A 20434-nucleotide genomic window follows, 5' to 3' on the forward strand; every position below is an offset into this window, starting at 1 on the left:
TCCCTCCTTCACCCAAGCAAACTCAGAACAGATTACAAACTTTCTCACTGAAATTCTTCACTGGATGGCTCTCCCTCTCTCGTGCTGAACTAGTCAAAAATGGAAGACCTCTTTCTCCAACTTCCAGGGCCATCACTCCCCGCTTCTATCTCCTTCCCACCTGTACGTATTGCCCCCCTCACATAAAACTTGCAAACTTGGGGTCCCCTTGAACAGCAACCTACGACTGCAAATATTAATCACTACCACAGCCTCTGCTGATCGTATTAACCTCCTCAACATTTGGAAAATCCCTCCTTTTCTCAATAACCACACTACAAAAACTCTAATCTTCACTCGTGTTCAGCAAACTAGAATACTGCCCAATCCTACTCATTGGGCTTCCTCTTTACTCCTTCCTCTCTCTAGACAATGTCCTCAACTTCGCTCTGCGCTCTCACTGCCACCTTTCCAGATCCTAACCCACTTCTACCTACCAAAAACATGCTGGTTGGCTCTCCATGCACAACCACTGTCGTCAGGTTCCATCCCCCGGTCTTGCTCCTCACTACCTGTCATTGTATCGCAAGTTTCCTTACCATCTCGTTCCCTCCAATCCTCCTCTGCTCTCAACCTCAATGTCACTTACCCTCCCTCGCTTGTGTTCTTTCTCCCTACTTGCTCCACTCCATTGGAGCCAGCTGCCCATAACAAACAAAACCCAGCCCACCTGTGGATCTCTTCAAAGCTCAGCTTAAACGTCATGTACTTGCTAACGAGGAAGCACCCCATGCCTCTCCCCCATTCTCCCCATCTGACCCCATCACTGCCTCCAGTGACTCTTAATAATGTAAATTTGTATATTTTATTGGTGCTCCTCCGTTTGAAGCACTTGCCCCCTTAGGTTAATTTGTCCAAGGTTAAAAAAAAAATAGATAAGAGTCTTTAATTACTCGTGCTAGGCTCAATCTTATTTGCTTAAATTGGGAAACTGCTAAGTGGATGGGAAATACTTTAAATGATGCAATATGCCCAATCTGTAGGGCAGACATTGAGGATTAATGCCACTTGATTCTTTTCTGCCCTGCATATACCATAGCCCTCCATCACTTCCTGCTCCCACTCCGTAGGCCTTCGGCTTTCAAACAAAGTAGACCAGCCTTATTATTTCTTTCAAAAGCAAGCACACCATTAATATCTTGGTGACTTTCAATGCATCTCAAATCATCCTTGAACAGGAGAGCCAAAATGTTGAAATCAATAGATCAAGTTGTTATTTTTATTTTTTTTGGTACTTGCCTTTGATTTACCGTTTTTTGGAATGAGTAAGGTCTGATAGAACAAGATATTTTGGACAATGATCAGGATTGATGTATGTTTTTACATGTATATAACATGGTACCTTTGTTATCTGTATTACCTGTATATATGCCTGTCTGTATTTTTAAATAATCGATGAAATTGTGAGTACTTATGTTGAATATGAAATAATGTAAGGCGTTCAATGTACCATGAGACGATTTCTACCTGTTGAATGTAAACATGCGTATTCATTCTTTTTATAATTTATGAAATTGTGAGCATTCATGTTGAATTGGAAATGATTTTATGCATTGTAAGTTTGAAAGAATGTTATATTCCAAATAAACTTTGGCTGACAAAATGTAGATAAAGAATATAGTCCTAGTCTCCTTGTACACTTATTTTATTGAATACAAAATGCATTACAAAAATGAAGGAACACACTTTATTTTATTGTGATTTTGGGATATTTGTTAATACTAATCACATTAGGGTTGGAAGAGTACAAACCACAACGTTTTTATACAGAATGGGTTTAAAGCAAAATAAACGTTACAGCAAAAGAAAATATATAAATCAACAAGGCAAAAAAAACGTACATAAGGGATAATGCAGGAAGAGATCGAATGCGCAATTTTCTTATAAGTTGATAATATGAGAGAAAAGTGAATGTGAAGGCAAAGGACAAGGGAAGGGCCCCATAGACACAACTGGTGGATGAGAGCAAGGAACAAAAGGGAAGTGCTAGAAAATGGGAGCGACAGACATGCAGATATTCGTGAAAAGGGCAAGGCGAGGGTGGCGAAAGGGCGAGTGGCTAGATACTGGGGTATCCAGAGACAAGGCAGGGGCTGCCACAGAGGCAGGGTGGAAACAGTTGGCCCAAAGGAAAGGCGAGGAGCAACCGAGGCAAGAGGCTAGCAAGAGGGTAAGTGCACGGAGCAACCGAGGCAAGAGGCTAGCAAGAGGTAAGTGCAGGCAAGAGGAGATCAGCGAGATGGAAAGAGAGTGGCAATCAAGTGTCAAGGGGAGCGAGGCGAACGAGACAAGGGGAGGGCAACGATAGGAAAAAGGAGGGGGTGAGGGGGGGGTCGGAAAAAAAAATAAAAGAAAAAAAATCCAGGAGAGGGTATCCACAGAGGTAAGGCCACAAAAGCATGGTAGTGACAGAGAGAAGTGCCGCATGAGAGGCGAAAGCGGCAAAGCGAGGGAAAAGGAGTGTTCAGCAATGGTGACTGGGGCAAAGTGAGCAGTGACAGAGGTAAGGGAAGAAAACCCCTATTTGTGGCAAGACTTCGGCCATCTCTACATCCAAACAACCGGCATCTTCACCCCCACTCCTAAATGAGACTAGTAGAAAGTTACTATAGCCTATATGCAGAATGCAGTAGGTCATTTATATAAAGACAGTTTTGTTAGCTACAAATACTGAGCATAATATACAGTAAACAGTACTGATCTTGGAAATCCGCATTAGAATTAAACCTATACCCACGCAAACATAGGCATGCCATTATCAAATGTTCAAGAATCATCCAGAAACAAGTTCTTCAGGCTACCATTATAAAATGTATAAAAACATTACATTCAATTGATTGGTTACATAGCATGTGTCTTGTGATTGCAAGAACCATGACAACAATCAGATTAGAGCCTTTGCTTCCCTTGTTTTAACCAAAATCTAAGTTCTCTTTGTAAGGCGTAATGGTAAGCTTGCGCCAGGGTAGCTACCTGGGTCCTGCTTTTAATTCAAGTCACATCGTCATAGGTTCGCCACTTGGAGGTGTGCCTTCACAGTCTGCATTAATAAAGTGCTTTCAGGTACAGCTGCAAACATTTGGACCCCGGGCATTGCATTTCTCGCCAGTCACCAGATCAAGTTACTACAAAAACAAGGTTGTGAAATGGAGGATAACTTGCATTCTCGTGAAATGTTATTAAAATATGCTATTTGGAAGCGAGAGCACAATGCATTAGCCCGCTTCATTGAGGATTCATGTTGGATGCACACTACATGGAATGCCCAAAAAGTCACTGGTGGATCCCATAGAGCAGGATGCACTCCTCCTCCGTCGAAGAAAATGAGAAAGGACCCAGCCCAGCACTGACGTGTACATCAACTAAAGCAAATGTACGCCTAAAGGTAATCGAATCGACACATTTGCACCCAGGCAGGTTTCCAAACGCAGGTGCAGCACTAGTCCTGGCTCTGCGGCACTGGTTAGTCACTGTAGGGCTTCTTCGCGCTCTGACCGATCTCGCCGGCGCTCTCCTTCATGCTGTACAAGGGGTCCACCAGCTTATTGTGCACGTGCATCAAACCTAGAAAAAATAAAGTAAGCGGTTTAAATTGCTGAACCCTCGAGAACAGAAGAGTGATTCCATTCTATGCTAAACGTCACTCAAAGGCATATGCAATTTTAGTAACAGAATCACTTTGGGTCAACCCTATACTCCATTTAATCTAAAAAAAATAAAAAATGTGGCTCCTTTGCATACGCCTGGTTTAGCGCAAAACACTTTTCTAATGTTATTCATGAGATGAGCCCTCTTGACCATTTGCTGAAATCCAGACCCTCCTCTCAGAGTGCTCATTCTATACCTTGGGTTTGTACTAGGCGACAAAGGACTATGAGGCAGGAGATCTCACAGTTAAACGTAAGGCCTCGTTCCAGTGCTCATCAGTTGTACGAGTGTCAAAAAAAGGGCTCGAACTAACCAGAAAGAAGACCCAAATAATGCTTGAAACTCGGCATAGCGGACAATCTGTGCAGTCCACACTCCCCATCCCCCAGTTAGCAAGCAATTGTCAACCCTGCTGCAGGGCCACTTCCCACACTCTGGGCCTCAGATTCCAGACAGTCCACTTGTAGCATTAAAGTAGAGCTTAGCTAATTTCATGTGGCCAATTTGTTACTGCCAAAACAAGGGAGGTTCTGGGAGTTTCTCTACTACCGGCCTATATCCCGAGTTAGAGTCTCAAACAAAGTCTTTAGCTAACCATCCTTTCACAGAAGAGACATTTCCACTACATATCAGTCTTTGTCCTGCCCAAGGGCAGTCCAGCACCAAAATGCTTGGCAATTTGTTACTGCCCCCATAGAACCTTTGCTTGAAGGAGGATGGGCACATTCTTCAGTCTGTCTTAGATTACAGGATGGTCTATACTGTTCAACAGTCTTGCCCAGGCATTTGGGGTACGTGACCAGTCGGATCAGCAAATCATACATACTGCACTCCATCTGGAGGAAGATAAAACTGTAGAGCAGGTAAGTCTGCAATAGAACCGTAGTTGTCCAAGACACGCCTGGCTGCTCGGGTTTGGTTCATTACTTTAGGTCTCTCAGGCAAAGCAAAAGTCCAATCTAGCGAGGACAGAAGCTAGCAAGGAGAAGCCGATAGGAGAGGGCAGAAGCTTTCTCTCACCGTCCTTCACCCCGGCACACCTCTGAAGAAGTGCAGCTACATCCACATCAGAAACGGGTGAGATGACTCGACCTGACATGAGCCTGACTACTTCGGAAATTATGGCCCCCTAATTTCACTGCAATACTTGGTAACGCTCATAGTGCGAAAGCATTCCTCTATTCTGCATTTTCGGTGCCCCCAGATGTCTTTATTCACTCCGGCTAATTCGGTCGCCATTGCCTTCAACGTGCTCAATGGCCGCACAAACCTTATCTTGTTTCCCTGATGCATAACGTGACTTTCTCGGCGCAGCTGTGATTGGCTGCTGCTCCATTTATCCGCCCATCACTTCGTACAATCCTACGAAGGGCTGCGACTAAGGGCCTGTCTGTGGCTGTCCGTGGCGGGCCGTTCTGGCCGCTCTGAACGTAGCATCGAGTAAGTACATCACCCTTAGTGGCCAACTAACTATTGCACACAACCCTGTTCCTACCAGATTCTGAAGTCTGTAATGTTGACCTCCAGTACTATCACACCATATACAACTATCCCTCCATGACAGGCTATGCGCCAAGCCGTCCATGGATAACTACTTGTGCCAGATTTAATTTTCACTACCTTCACTGTGTTCATTCACTGGAACACCCAGCGCCTCACGTGGGTATACCTATACAAAGCTGTCTTCTGTGTAATCATCACGTTCACTGCTCATACTCTTTAATCTTATAATGTTGTCAACTTTAAACATCAGACATTGCCCCATCTATTGTCTTACGACCTGCCTAGCAAACTGCAGTATGAATATGTATATGGCCTTTCACTTTGTCAGTAGCTGAACTGCCCACAGACTTGTATAATTTGTCGCTTGTATTGCCTGTTGTTTAGCAATTTCCTGCCTTATACCTAGGCATTTTGCATAGTACCTTGCACCATAATACCACACTATGTTGTATAATTTGTGACGTGATCCTAAGGTAACATTAGCCCTTGCTCTGCTGCGCACCAGTCCTCATGCCCACGCGACTGTGAGGACCCCCTGGCGCTGATGCAGTTCGTTGCACCCAACCTAGCCTGAACTAAATGATCACTGTATACGTTCGCATCTCCTTTACTGTATTGCCTCAGCACTCACGTATTTGCTCCACATGTGTTTAAAAAAACTATCTTTGTCATGCTGGACTATTAGTTTGATCTGCCATGCTAGATTGACAGAGCCATTTGCCATACTAGTTTGTTAGTCATGTGCCATGCTAGATTGACAGAGCCACTTGCCATACTAGTTTGTTAGTCATTTGCCATGCTAAATTGTTAGTCATTTACAATGCTAGATTGTTAGACTCACTCTGCCTGCTTGCAATTCGATAGCAGCCTCATTCTCCATTACACCTAATGGGTGCCATATGTTTCGCTACCAAATTATAGACTTATGGTCCGCTCTATGACTTGAGCCTGATAGCAACCTCTACTCTCTCCCCATCTACGGTCCGCCCTATAACTAGTTCTACGCCTACAATATGTACCTCCCATATGCCACCTCTCCCTAAGCAGGGTGACATGATCACCAGCCAGACCTTGCCCCTTAGCACAGAGGAACCTCAAATTACGAGCAATACTTTCAAGACTGCACGACACTAACTAAAAAAATGTCAAGTTACGCCACCTCTGGTCCTTGCAAAACTAGCAACCATCAGCACCCTCTCCAACTGAATAGCAGACTCTTCCGTGAGCCTACCCTTACCTTGAAATGCAACGTTAAGGCACTGCCATCGCCGCCCCAACCAGCTCAGTCTGGGATAAAGGGTGCCCTTATAAATGCCCGATCTATGGTTGTCCACGCAACCGATATTCCAGACCTTCTACTACATGAAAACAGGTTTCTTAGCGATTACTGAATCCTGGCTCCACTCTGCAGCTGGACCAGCAATTATGCTAGCCATCCCAGACGATTATACTCTCCTAAGACTAGATCGCAGCTCCTCCCGAGGTGGAGCTCTTGCCATAATCGCAAAAAATAACCTTACACTGAGACTCTCATCACCTCACAACTCAAAGTCATGTGAATCCTTAACGGCCAAGTTAACTACATCTAAGACGCAGTTCATTTCTATCCACCTGATATACCAACCGCCAGGCCCTCTAGACTCCTTTGAAGAAGACAAACATTTTGTCCAACAATCTTAAAAACTCTTCTCAGAGTATCATACTCGGAGACTTCAACCTTGGCTTCAGTGAACCCTTAGACACTAACACCACTCAAATCAACAATTCCTTAGAAGAACTAGGCTTTACCCAAAAGATCTCAGGTCCCACCCACACTAAAGGTAGAACCCTTGACTGGATTGCCGAGTATAACTGCCCAATTAAAGTCATGTCCATAATACCTCAGTCTTGGTCGGACCACCATCTGATCATGCTCTCATTAGAGACCCCACCTCCTGTGCATACTGACAGTATAGCCTCAGCTGCCCCTACTAAGAACAAAAGAAACATTACTCCCGAAAACCTCATGCCCTTGATACTACCTACCATCAACTCCATCCCAGGCCATACAGACACCTTCAATATGGTAGAAATATATAACAAAGTGAAGCTTTCATCCCTTGACGTTATAGCCCCATTGAAAATGCGAAAGAGCAAACCCTGCAAACATGTGAATACCTGGTTCTCTCCTCACCTGAAAGCAATCAGACAAGAGAAACACCGATGTGAAAAAATATGGCGACTAGACCCTTCAGAGATTAAGAGCAACCTGAATAAACAAGCATTCCTCTATAAAAAAGAAATCATCCTTGCTAAACAAACTTCCTACAACCTCCGAATCTCCCAAGATAAATCTAATATCAAAGAGCTTTTCGCTATACTTAAAGAGATAGAATCCCCTATCCAAACTCCAGAGTCCTGCCTCAAGGATGAAAACTGGTGCTCCGGCATACAAAATGCTCTGGCTAACAAAATTACAACCTTGCAGACTAAGATTATCAACAAAAAAAATACTCTTCTTACTTCCTCTAAACCTAGCATTCCTAACGTGACAGCGCCACGATCTAGTCTTACACTACCTCATGTAGCCACTGCCCACTTTAAAGTTTCGCAAAGTATCCACTAAAGAGGTTGAAAAAGTCATCCTTACTCTCAAACCCTCAAATTGCCATGGTGACCTATGCCCTGCACAACTCAAAAGATGCAGCTTATGAACTCTCCCCTTTTTATTACAAAACTCAAATGCATCCTTTGACTGGCACCATACCCAATAACTTAAAACAATCCTGGGTCCTCCCTCTTCAAAAACAGAACCTTGACCCATCCATCCCAACTAATTACCGCCCCACTACCACAGTCCATTGCCTACTTAAAATCCTCGATAAAGTAGCATATCTACAAATCCAACACTTTCTCGAATACAACCACCTCTTAAGAGTCTGACAGTCAGGCTTCAGACCCCAACATGGCACCGGGACTGCACTTGTAGACCTTAAGGTTCAAATAGATGAGTTGAGAGACGAGGGCAAGACAACATTACTGCTGCTCCTCGATCTCTCAGCTGCATTTGATCTGGTTGACCATGAGATCCTCTGCAACCATCTAAAATCGGCAGCCCACTTCTCCCAAGAGGCTATGACTGGATTCAGTCCTTTCTCAATAACAGAACAATGCAAGTCTTTTCCCCATTAGCAGCTGCTGACCCAATGCCCAGTACCTGTGGTGTGCCACAGGGCTCGTGTGTCTCTCCCACTCTGTACAACATTTTCACAAACCCCCTTTTCGATGATCTTGATGGTCTGGCTATCACCTACACAAATTATGCCGATGATACTCAGATCCTCATCCCGCTGACGGGGGATTATGACAAGGATTTGGCCTTTGAGAACAGAGTGCACCTCATCATCCAGGCATGGATGGCCTCCCACGGTCTTTGCCTGAATGATGACAAAACGGAACTCCTCATCCTGGGCACTACAGCTAATCTCAACAAATTTGGCCATACCTACTCTTCGTTTGTAAACAACAATAAAATTATTGCTGTAGCTAAGAAGGTCAAAACCTTTGGTTTTTATCTAGATTCCCCACTAACATTTAAAAAACAGGTAAATGCTATGGCTTCCGCCACTTCATACACCTGCAAACTTACCAGAGCAGCCAAACCCTTCCTTTCCTCCAACAACTGCATCTCCTTAGCAAGAGCCTTGATCCTATCCAAACTGGGCTATTGCAATTCTCTATATGTAGGTAGCAATAAGTACATCACTAATAAGAGTCAAATCTTGGAAAACAATGCATTAAGAGCAGCCCTATGCCTCCTGAAGAAAGCCCATATTTCTGAGACCAGAAGATCCGTCAATTGGCTTTCCACGAAAGACAAGATCCACCTCAAATCTGCCTCTCTGACCCACACGTCTCCACCACTCTGCCCCTCAATACCTCATAAAAAGATTCACCAGACAAGTATCCTGCCGCCCCTCCAGAAAGGCGAATTCTAACCTCCTACTGGTGCCCAGATTTAAACGCACTACCACTGGGGGAAGTAGCTTCTCTGTCAAAGCAGCACAACAGTGGAATTCTCTACTGCCATCCCTAAGGGAAGATCTGGCTTACTTACAATTCAGATCGAATCTTATTCATTAGATTAGGAGCATGATATCTAATGTATTGGTACCTACTGACCTTTTAGCTATAAATTTGTAAATTATGTATATTATATTCTTCATGTAATTATCTACCCATTGTACTTATTCTCAATTCTGCTGTTGTGTCTAGCACTGTAACCACAGCTGGACTCCACAGTACCACATGTAACCTTAGCTATACAATCCTCTTGTTGCTCCTGCGGCCTGCTACCTCTGGGTAAGGTGCGCATTACAAATAATAAAAACAAACAAACAAACAGAAAAGCGAAAGTAGCATGGTGGTTATTTACTTGCACACATGTAGATGGAGATTTGTTCTGCTTGACATACTGATCAATTTGGCTGGGGGCATGTGGCACAAATGACAAAGCACAAAATGCCTTGGTTTCATCAATACAAAAAGTGTCCTGTGCTCCAATGAAGCACTTTTAAATAGATTACCCTAGGCATACTGTGATCATGTGATCCCCCTCCCTACTCCTTGCACCCCCACCCCTTCCCTCTCCCCTGTACTTGCACAATCTCAATGGCCAAGTAAGATTGTTGCCTTGTCCTCCCTTGTACACCTCCCTTGCGTAGTCGCGCCTTGAAACACTTGTGTATAGGCCTGTTACAAAATATAATATCAGATCATATGTCACTTCATGCCCATACAATATATTACAGCAACATCAGCAGCATGTGAGAGGTAGTTCATTTTAACAACCCCCCGGAATTAGTCCTACAAAACTTCAAACTTCTCTTCCACATTCCTAAAGCCAATATTGGAAGAATGACATGGCCATGAAGTTTAGGACAGGATAGACAAAACACAAATAAACCATCTTAATTTGTGACAACTTCTACCCCGCCCCTCCGCACCCCATTAGAGAGTGGCTTCAGGCCACAGAAAGTGCTTAGAAGCCTTTGATCACCCATGTTTTCAGAGATGGCTTGATTATTCCCTACTTTCCAGAGTCCAGCCACGGTTCCGTTGCAGATTTAAATGCACTCTAAAAGAAGGCTAACTTCACAACCAGTTTTCTGGAAGTAGAAAACGAGCTAAAATGCTTTATGTAGTGTTAACACAACTCATTTGTCCACGGTCAACTCATTTGTCCCAAAACTTTGTTTTTAAAGAAAAAACGGGCTCTTGTATTGCTAAGTTTCGATTACTACAGAAAATTGAAAATGGCAAATAAATAACGTGGCAAAAGATGACAAGGAAGAGAACAAGGGGCAGGGGACTAAGGCAATGTAAGCAGCAAAAATAATATTCCCAATTAGAATGCCATGAAAGACCACATTACAGCACACACTGCAAGTTAAATGGTCCCTTTCTGCTCAATATGTCCACGCTCAAAAGGTATTATTTGTATCAGCCTCGGAAAGACAAAAAAAGTTGGTGAGCCTCACTCGGATTAAAACCTGTGCCATGCAGAACTAAACCTTTGGATTTTCGAGCCACTAAAAGAACTCATCGGGCTCATCATCGAAACATGCCATCTCGTGACCTCATTTAAAAGTAGTCAATGAAACATGCATCAACTGAAAGCTACTGCCTCTATGCGTAACCCCCGCAGAGTCGCCGATTCACAGAAATGAAAGGGGTTCGCCAAATGCGCCCACACTAGGATGTCAGTTCCATTTTAGACAGTCATCAGTCAAAATGTCACCCCACGTGAGGTTCTGCGAGACAACGCATTTCTCTCGCTCCTTGCTTCCCCCTCCTGCAGCCCTGCTGTGCCCCCCTGCCCCACTTTGTTGGCTTGGATTATGTTTAGACCAAAGACAACTGGATATTTGGAATGTATGTCCTTCATAAACGATGTGTGAATGAAGTCAGGAGCTGGGGGTTGTAGGGAAATTACACATGCTGTATGTCCTGCCTGCGACCTTCTTCCTGAACTTGCATTTTTAATTATAACAAACGTTAAAAAAATAAAAACTGTGCGATAACGAAAGAGTATTTCTGGCTATCTAGTTTTTCTTTGTGTACCAATATTTCTTGATGAGGAACTTAAAAATGTTTCTGCAACTGTTGATACGGTAAATATTTAAAGGACAGAATCTACTGTTAACTGTTCAGTTCATGAGAACCTACTGTGTGTGAACGACTGATTACAAATGTACATTCAACAGACTGGCAGGTGGAGTACAATGAGGATGTGTAGCATTAGCCCTGTCAAAGGCATGTGGTTGCATATCGGAACATTATAAGAGTTGACGCGGACAACAAACAGGTTGGCATTCGAATGATTGGTAGAAGCCACCACCACAATGACAACATTGCATACAGACAATTACAAGCCTGTCAGCATCTGCTAACCCTTGATCAATGGAGCAGCACGCATCTAAGCGGAAGACGGCCATTTTGAATCTGAGCTGGGCCCCCCACTGAGGGACGAGGGTCGCCACTTCAGCCTCTCATTGCATGTTCATTCGGCACTCTGACTATTCGGTCTCTGTCTCAGACAACTACAGGGCTCTTCCAACAGGGAGGAGAAGAAGGGCAGGCATGAACCTCTCACAGAAATGCTTCCATGGCCTTATTGGGCCAGCTACACCCACATCTTCATTTTAAAAAAAAATGTATTATGCCATTTTCGCCAGGTCGTAGAACAAACAAACAACAAGAGAAAAAAAATGCAAACCACTCAATAGAACATAAAAGAAAAACAAATCCAACAAGACAGACAAAATAAAATTCACAATAGAAATTACATAGTGCATACAAATTTAAATGATCCAAAACACCGTTTAAACATTTCATTACTTAAAAGCTAAATCTTCAAAATATAAAAATTCTGCTCTCCCTCTAACCCGTTTATCATGCTAAAACTGATTTAAATATTTAATCTACAAATGTTGTCAACGTGAAGATCAATTTAAAATGTTCTCCCCAACACAAGCAATCCCACCATTCAGATGCACTCCTGGAGGGTGTTTCATGCACAAATTCCCCCCGATTTGCCAGGGCTGGACAATAAAGAGTCAAGTGCTTCAACGTTTCCTTATGGAAATGACATAACCTACATTCACCCCGCCTACCCAAGACTTGGTTCCGAGTGTTAAGAACCTCTCTGGTATGAATCAGGTTCATCCTGATTCTCAGAGGATGCAGTGTTGGGAGCTTGGACATTTTACCAGGTATTTAGGCAGTGTATTCAACACTTTTCTTTCTTTACTCAGATGCTCAAATAACCTGTGTTGCAACTTTAGTGTTTCAGTGGAGATCAAATCCAAGTCCCATATTTGTTTTTTTAGCAGCATCCAGGTTGGCGTTCAGCATCTCATCCGTAACATCACCACTACGCAGTAGTGCAACACAGTGTTTAAACCACATTTCCAGGACCCCATCCAACTAAATTTTTATTTTTTGGTTTTAGTACATCAAATTGAGGGGGTGACTGCTCTATAATGAGTTTATGATAGAATAATAGGGACTTCCAGGCACCTACAGCATATATTGAGAGGAGGCCCAATTCGTGATTTATGACTAAGATTTGTACACATCGGGGTAAATGAAGAATTCTCTCCAAAACAAACCTAAAGAAGGCCAAATCTTCCATGATAGTCATAACGAGGCATCAGCTCCATCTGCTACAATCGGTATGACCTTTTGCTTATAAAATGTCAGCACGGGTGGAGGGAAAACGTACTAAACTGTTTGTGAATTATAAGACGTTGGGTGGCCGAATTCCTCATCTTGGTTTTCAATTCCAGTTTGCGAGGGTTGTCATTTAAGCTGGGATTTATCTGAATTCCCAAGTATCTAACACTTTGCACTAGATTCACTTGTTCGTTTCCCAATCGCCAAATTAAAGAATTACGTTTGTGCCCCTTTTAGACTTTCTTGCACCAAAATCGCTGATTTCGATGCGTTCACTTTCAGATCATTTGATTCACATAAGGCTGCAGGGCGTCTAATATTAGTTGCAGGCAGATTAGGGTTTGGTCCGATACGACCAAGTTGTCTGTGTATAGCATCAAACCAGCCGTCTCCCCATTGGTCCTAGGTGGGAATGCACCACACACCCCCATTACCGCCTTTAGGTCTGATACAAATAGGTTAAACAATTCTGTGGCAAATGGACAACCCTGTTTCAGGCCCCTTGATGTGGGAATTTCTATAGACAATAGGCCCTAATATGCAGGTCAGAATGACCCAGAAGTGTTAGAGTACAGAGCCATAATTGGCGAAAGGAGGTCACTGGTGCATGCCCACACAGCCATTTTAGCCCATAATAACTTGCTATCTACATTGTTGAACGCTTGAGCGAAGTCGACAAATGCAGTATAGACTTTACCCTTCGCCTTTATTGCCCCGACCGTGAAAGAATTCAACAAAAACAGGTTCAGGAGGCATCCCACTTCCTTTACAAATCAAATCCGGTTGGTCTCACATCACAGTGCCTTGAATCAGCAACCCAGCGTTTCAGTCTGACCAAAACAAGAGATGCAAAGATCTTCCCCGAAATGCTGAGATGGGCAAATGGGCAGCAATTCTTTGGATCCACCATATTGCCTCTCTTGAAGATCGGGCAACCACCGTCTTTCTCCAGGAATCGGTAACCTCCTTCCTGGTCGTGATCTCATTAAATTGAGTCACACAGAAGGCCGCCCTCTCCTCCGGGGCTCCGTTGAGCATGGAGGTCGAAAGGCCATCAGGGCCCAGCCCCTTCCGATGCAATCCTGACACAAGACTCCTTCGCCTGAACTTTACAAAATAGTGCACCAAAGAAAGATACTCCAGTTTCTTCCTTCGCAGCGTTACACTGAAGCGTCATCGCGAACCACCCACCTCATTCAACAGACACCAAAGACTCTTACAGTCCTTGGCTGACAAAATCTTCAACATTTGTTCGGACGCCAGTTGTTCCTGGTTATCAAGTAAGGGGTTTAATATTTCCCAACCTTGAAAGCCTGGTGTCCTCCAAGACCCTCGGGGGTTGGGGCAGGTTTACTAGCAGGCTGAGGCTCATAGATGACAACATGCACATTACAGATAAGATTTTGTTTAAAAAAGAAGAGTTAATGGGAAAACGCATGACAACTTAAAGGTCTTCTCCGCATTGCCACGCCCCATGTGCACCACTCCTCCTTTCTAGGCCCCACATGTCACCCACTTTGTGTAAATCCTCTTCGACAATCTCCTATTATGCCCTTTCAGTCCCCAGTTGACAAATACCATTTCTCCTCCCAGCAGGATGCCTGTGGGGAGATGAAAACCTTCTGCCAACAAATTGGCTCTCCCAGCCCACCCCAACCTCTCCAACTCTATGTGCTCCTTTTTCCCCTTCCCCACCACCAACTTAATTTGAAACCACTGCTTTCAAACAGCAAATCTCGTTTTGAGCCCTATTCTTTTTCAGCGTCTAAGGGATGACTGTGGTAATTGCTCACATCGAGCAGAAAAAAAGTGCATTTTTCATTTCTGAAAAGCCTCACAGCAGTAATGAACCATGGAAGATGTAACGTTTGTTAAAACGGAGACCCCATCCGTTTTTTGTTGTTAAAACTACTGATGGATTTACAACAAAGTAACAAAGAAATGTCCGCAACACTTTGTGGCCAACTACAGGTCATCAATGTAAGCCCCATTTCTCTAAGGGAGAATGAATGGGTGTAAGCCGAAAATAGCTTTTTTGTTTAAAACTTTGGAACGGTTCAACAATTTCCCAGGGATCTTATTTGGACAATTGCAGCGAAAACTGTCTAGCCGGTCAAAAGTTATTAGCAATAGAATGTTGGTAAAAGTCAATGCAAATTGATTTTATCTTAGAAGATAGGGTGTTGATTGCATTTATACTCCTTTGTGTGCGGAATCTTATTCATAGAATCAAATAATTTTTATTATATGATATAGTCAATTCTAGGTCATTTTCATTAAGCTCTCTATTTAATATGTTGCTTTGTGGGGATTCTTAAAGAACCATTAAAATAGTGCCTGGGACTTCAAATCATGTCCCACTTTGTTGCAAGAAGTAGCTGGCAGGATGTTCACACTTTACAGGAATTGTCTTCTGTGCTTAAGTTATTTTCGTTTTTCAAAGCTGCTTATCCGACAACTCAGTTTCCTGAAATGGTGAATAAGCATCAGTGATCGACCTTCACAACCCTTACACACCCAGAGCAAGATAACAGTGCAGCATGGCCACATTCTGCAGGTGCACGCCACTGAACTCTGACCACCCACCCCCGCGGTCGCACCTTACTTCTCTCAGCTGGCTCCACTGCCTTGAAGTTTGCATAGTTGCAGTTTTGAGCACCTGACTGGGTAATAAAGAAGAAAACTGGCGTTGTAGTGCCAAAGAATAACTCATTTCGGCCAGGAGCAATGTCGTAAGCAGAGTAAGACTGCTGAACAAAGAAAGGCCTCAAGGAAAATGTCCAAGAGTATACAAATCTGAGCACTCTGGTTTCCAGACACTCAATAATGGTGTCCTTTTGTATGAGAGCCTGGGAGAGACTGAAGTGCATCCGCCATCTTGGCTGTTAGAATAAATTGCAACTGGGAACCAATGTACTTTTCTACCACCCGACTTCTCAGCATTCCATGCTACTAAGCCATTTACTGCTCTGTGCGTTTTGGTGCATGCATGTTAGGAGATATTCATTACATACCTCAGGGTCTGGCCAAATGGGGTCAAAGTGGAACATTGCCTTTCAATTCTTTAAGGGTGCAGAAGTAAGACTCTGACACAGAGGGATCGTGGTGATTATTAGAAACTTTAATTCAAGTGCAAAAAGGAAAAGATAACCCCTCTCGTCCTAACTGTAAGAGCGGTTTCCCATACCTCAAATGAAATAACTAGTGTCAGAATGTCCAAAGCAAAAGTCCCAATTTACAATGTCAGAATCATAACTCTGCCCCTCGCATCCAAGTTTACACTAAAATGAAAATACGGTCTTTCCACCCCCAAGGGAGTGATACCCTTCAGCTGGACCAAAGACAGTTTTGGGATTCTCATACTTTGAATAATTCGTGAATATGTCCCTTCCCTGGCCTTGTTCAAGCTTCTCGTAAAGTTCAACAAACCGTGGGGGGAAATTGTCCCCTTGGTGGCCCTTCTGAGGCTGCTTTTCTGCCCCTAGGTCTCCGACCCTGATTGGCAGGCCTGGTTCCTTTTCACTAGGCACAGTTCCTAACACAAAAGAAGTTTGGATGTGTTTCCAAACTGGAGTGGGTCCTTGACCATGGTTGGAGGACCTGGTTTCCTCCCACCAGGCACTGCGATGAAGAAAAACAACCTGGATACACTCCCCAAGCTGTAGTGTCACATACAGATTTGGTTTACTCACCTGCCAAGTACTGTATGCACTGTCTATCAGTTTCACAGTTCTCTTTATATGGGTGTGGGTCACAGAGTTGAAATTCTGACATTAGTTTCCCACTTTGTAGGCTCGGTTCACTCTGCTGCCAAGCCTTAGCATAGGCCATGTCCAATCAACCATTTCTCCCACGGTTTAATGGTCCAGACCCTCTTTTCCCAGCCTCTCAGCTCGTGTTACCACCTAATTGGTCCTCCAGCAGCTCTCCGGCCAACCGCATACGTTACTGCGCAGGTGCTGGCTCCTCTGGGGCAGCTGGGCTTGGTCGGGCTACGGTTGCATTCTGGGCCCTCATGCACTGCGGCAGCTCCACATTCTTCTCCTTCCTGGCAGTGAGCTTCCTTCACTGCGCTCTCTCCGGGTCTCGGCTCTCACTCTGTGCGGCTCTGCAGTTGTTTTGGCATTCCCCGCACCATGGTTTCTTTCCTGCGCACTCCATGGGTGTCAGGGATGCCCGCCCAGAGTTTAAGTCCGCCTTCTGTTCATATGGTCCTCACGTCCTGGACCAGCCTCGGACTCTCCCGCCGTTCTGTGTCCCAGTTAGCTTCTGGCTTCATTCCTGGTCCATGCTTGCTCTTGCGGCTCCTCCAGGAAGGGCTTGACACTTCAAGTCGGTCGCTGCTTTTCACGTGGCTTCTTCCAATCGGCTTTCGAGAACCACTAGAATGAGCAAAGTGGTTCTGGGAAGTACTCTACTGCTCTGCGCCTACTCCCAGTACTGAGTGAGGTATGATGCAACTCACTAGAGATTTTCCTCTTCTCTGTACTATTGTTGGGACTACAGAATACATGGTGTGAGGGTAGGGGTGAAGGAGAGGAGGGGTTGTTGTAAGAAGAGGGTCTAGGGTCAGGTGATTGGCGGTATACCGCATTCTCCGGATATGATCGTCACTGGTCCCAAAGGGGGTTTCCCCTCCCATTAGATCCACCCACCAAGTACCACCCCCAGGGGGACTATCGGGTAACAGCCTCACCACCATGGCCTCATGGAAAGGGGCTCCCTCAAGAAGCAGTGACGACATCCTGGGATTTGTAACAATGTATAGCCAGTTCGGAGCATTGCCTTGCCTTTAAAGTATTCGCAAGCACAGTACAATTTTAAAATAGCGCTATGCAAGAAGAAATGAGCACACTACAAAAAAATAAATAAAAAATAATCCAATACAAACCGTAGCCATACCACAGGTAAGTAAACGACCTGGACAGGTTGCTGCTTAGATATTGTTAAGAGTGCTAATATAAAACTGTTTGCACCTGATGGAAGCCAGTAGAATTTGGCTCTTGGTCACAATATAAGCAAACATACAAATCTCACACACACACAACTGAATCGCTCTCTAAACTACCCTCTTACTCTTTCCCGCGCATACATTCTCCTCAGATCTTACTCCAACCTCCTCCTCCTCCTCCTCCTCCTCCTATTTTTAACCATCTCCTTCCGCTGCTACTCCTTTCACCAACACCTCTTGCTCTTCTATTCTTCCTGTCACCTCCAGCCTCCATTGCTCCATCAGCTTCTTTTCTCCAAAGCTTACCAAACTCTCCCCTTTTCTAAACTCTTAAACCTATGATTTTCTATGGGTCAGGATTGATATCTCCTGTTGCCACCCCTTCTGTTGGGTATCAAAGGTCTGCAGGTTGGTCTCGTTCTGGTTTCTGTTGTGGGATTGGCTTACTCTATATTGCCTATTGATCTCCAGTGTTAATGGAAAGATTTCTGCTTCCCACATTGTGCGGACAGAGGCTTTCAAGACCTGGTCCGCCATCTTGGAATGGGGTCAGCAGGCGCATGCCTGTAGTGGTGCGAGCACTTCAGAGGACCCTGCAACTCGCTGAGGAGCTTCCCAGTAGTCTAACTCCATCCAGGCTGGATCGGGAAGCTTCCTAGTTGTTTTACTTTCTGTATCTATTTTTTACAGTCTCTGAAAAGGGTGCAAGAACAGCAGGGCTTGAATTAATTCTTAAAGGCATCATTTCTTAGTGGGTCCAATATCCCCATCATGTGGAAATGTGACAAGCCCCTGACCTAAGTGGTGCGGCGAGGGGGGTTGGGTGACCAAGGGATCCAACCCACACCATCCCTGGGCCCGGCATCACAGACTGGATGGTGGCACCTGGCCCCCATGAACCCGCTTTCCGTATCACCTGCGGTCAGGCAGGTGACACTTTCACAGGTGTTTCTAATTTGAGAAGGGAAACAGTGTTGTACGGCAGTGCCTGAAATCTGCCCAGCCGCAGAGGGAAAAACAAGTGTATATACCAGTGGACACCATACAAACCTCTCCAGAGGCCTTGGGAGAACTGGAAAGGTGATCAGCCACGGGAGTGGCCGGCAGGAAGATGAGCTGACCTGGAAACAGGCTCAGCATCAGTTCAATAGGGTGCTATCTGAGTGAGTCAGAGTGTGGGAAATCTGCTAGTGTATTGGGAACATCAGCAAGCCCTCCTGAAAAGTCCTGGTGCTTCTAGGAAAGCAGTAATAAGGACCCTACAGCAAGCAGATAAAATAGCAGAGCAGTGGGCAAAAGAGCCAGTTATTAGCAGAAAGGGTCCTCTTGGTTCCAGAATAGTGACAGAGCTAAGACTCCAGGGGTAGCCAAAACACTGCACGCATAGCCCTGAAACCGCAGTGCAGAACCCATCTAGAACCAAACCATTGCAGTGCGGTCGAAGGCACATGGCTGCCGACAGCATACAGCGGTCTGGTGGAGCGGAGGGCACGGTCCTCAAGATGGCGGCTGCTAGTCCCAGGAGACCCCCATGAGGCCCGGTGGGGCTGTGAACACCAGCGGAGTGCTGCCGGAAAGAATTGCATGAAGGGGCATCCACTTGCCGGGCACCCCGCGGGGATAGGCGCAGCCTGCAGAGCCAGCAACTTTGATGAAGTCATAGGGATGGCATAGACATAGTGCGCAGCGGAAAGCAGAGGGCCAGGTCATGGACGAGGCACGCCTGCACGCTGGATTACAGCCCCACTTGCGGGGAGAAACATTGGCTGACTTGCTCCACCGTGACTGCAGAGGAACATTCACGCAGTGGGAGAGGACTCCCCTGTCGAACGGCAGTGGCGTTGCGATGCTAAGTAGAAACATGGATAGTGCGCAGCACTGACCACCTGGCTGTGCAGATTCTTCACCACGAGACACCTCGACTGGGGTGAGTGGCTGACCTGATGTCGTTGGAGGTCCTGAACCTGGCGGCGGAATTGCTGCAGGGGCTGCGCCTGAGTGGGTGCCCTATTTGACATTGCCATACTTCTTGCTCAGAGTGCGCCTCAGGGAAGGATCGCATATCCCCGGAACATGAGGTCTGTGCAGGCTTGAACTGGAAAATGATGCACATGCTGGGACATAAGGGGCTTGCCATATGCTCTGAAGTGCCCCGGGCACACCATTTGGAAACATAGGTCGTGGATGCATACCTGGAGAGGCGGTACGGTCCCTGGATTGGTGAGCCTTGCTAGTTTACCCACCCTTGTTGACGGTGGGTTTCCAGTAGCAGTGGGTGACTGATGCAGAACTTTGTCATGGGCCTGGCTAGGTGCCTGACCCACCAACTAGTTCATAGGATTGGCACTGGACGAACTGCCACTGTGAGGAGGCCTCGCACAGTTTCGTCAGAACATTTTCTTTCTTCTTGTGGTTAATGAGGGAAAATCGTGCTCCTCGGTCTGGTGGGTGACTGCGACTGGTTCCTGAGGGGACTTGGCCTGCAACAGAGATTGTAACTGTGCCTGCGGAGCACTGCTGCTGCGAAGTGATAGCAGACGTCTTGTTTGGGACTCCGGTTGATCTTGTGCACACAAA

At 45.2% G+C, this 20434-nt stretch overlaps 1 protein-coding gene across 1 annotated transcript in view; it reads right to left on the minus strand.

Annotated features, from left to right (window-relative positions):
• Window positions 1–1666: 1666 nt before the first annotated feature.
• GNPDA1 (glucosamine-6-phosphate deaminase 1) overlaps window positions 1667–20434 on the minus strand; it is a 142009-nt gene continuing 123241 nt past the window's right edge. The window contains exon 7 of the mRNA XM_069652471.1: window positions 1667–3603. Coding sequence (XP_069508572.1) covers window positions 3503–3603 — 101 coding nt within the window. The 3' untranslated portion in view covers window positions 1667–3502. The remainder of the gene's footprint in view (window positions 3604–20434) is intronic.

The sequence above is a fragment of the Ambystoma mexicanum genome, chromosome 3p (genome assembly GCF_040938575.1).
Source record: "Ambystoma mexicanum isolate Mex_15411 chromosome 3p, UKY_AmexF1_1, whole genome shotgun sequence".
Taxonomy (NCBI): domain Eukaryota; kingdom Metazoa; phylum Chordata; class Amphibia; order Caudata; family Ambystomatidae; genus Ambystoma; species Ambystoma mexicanum.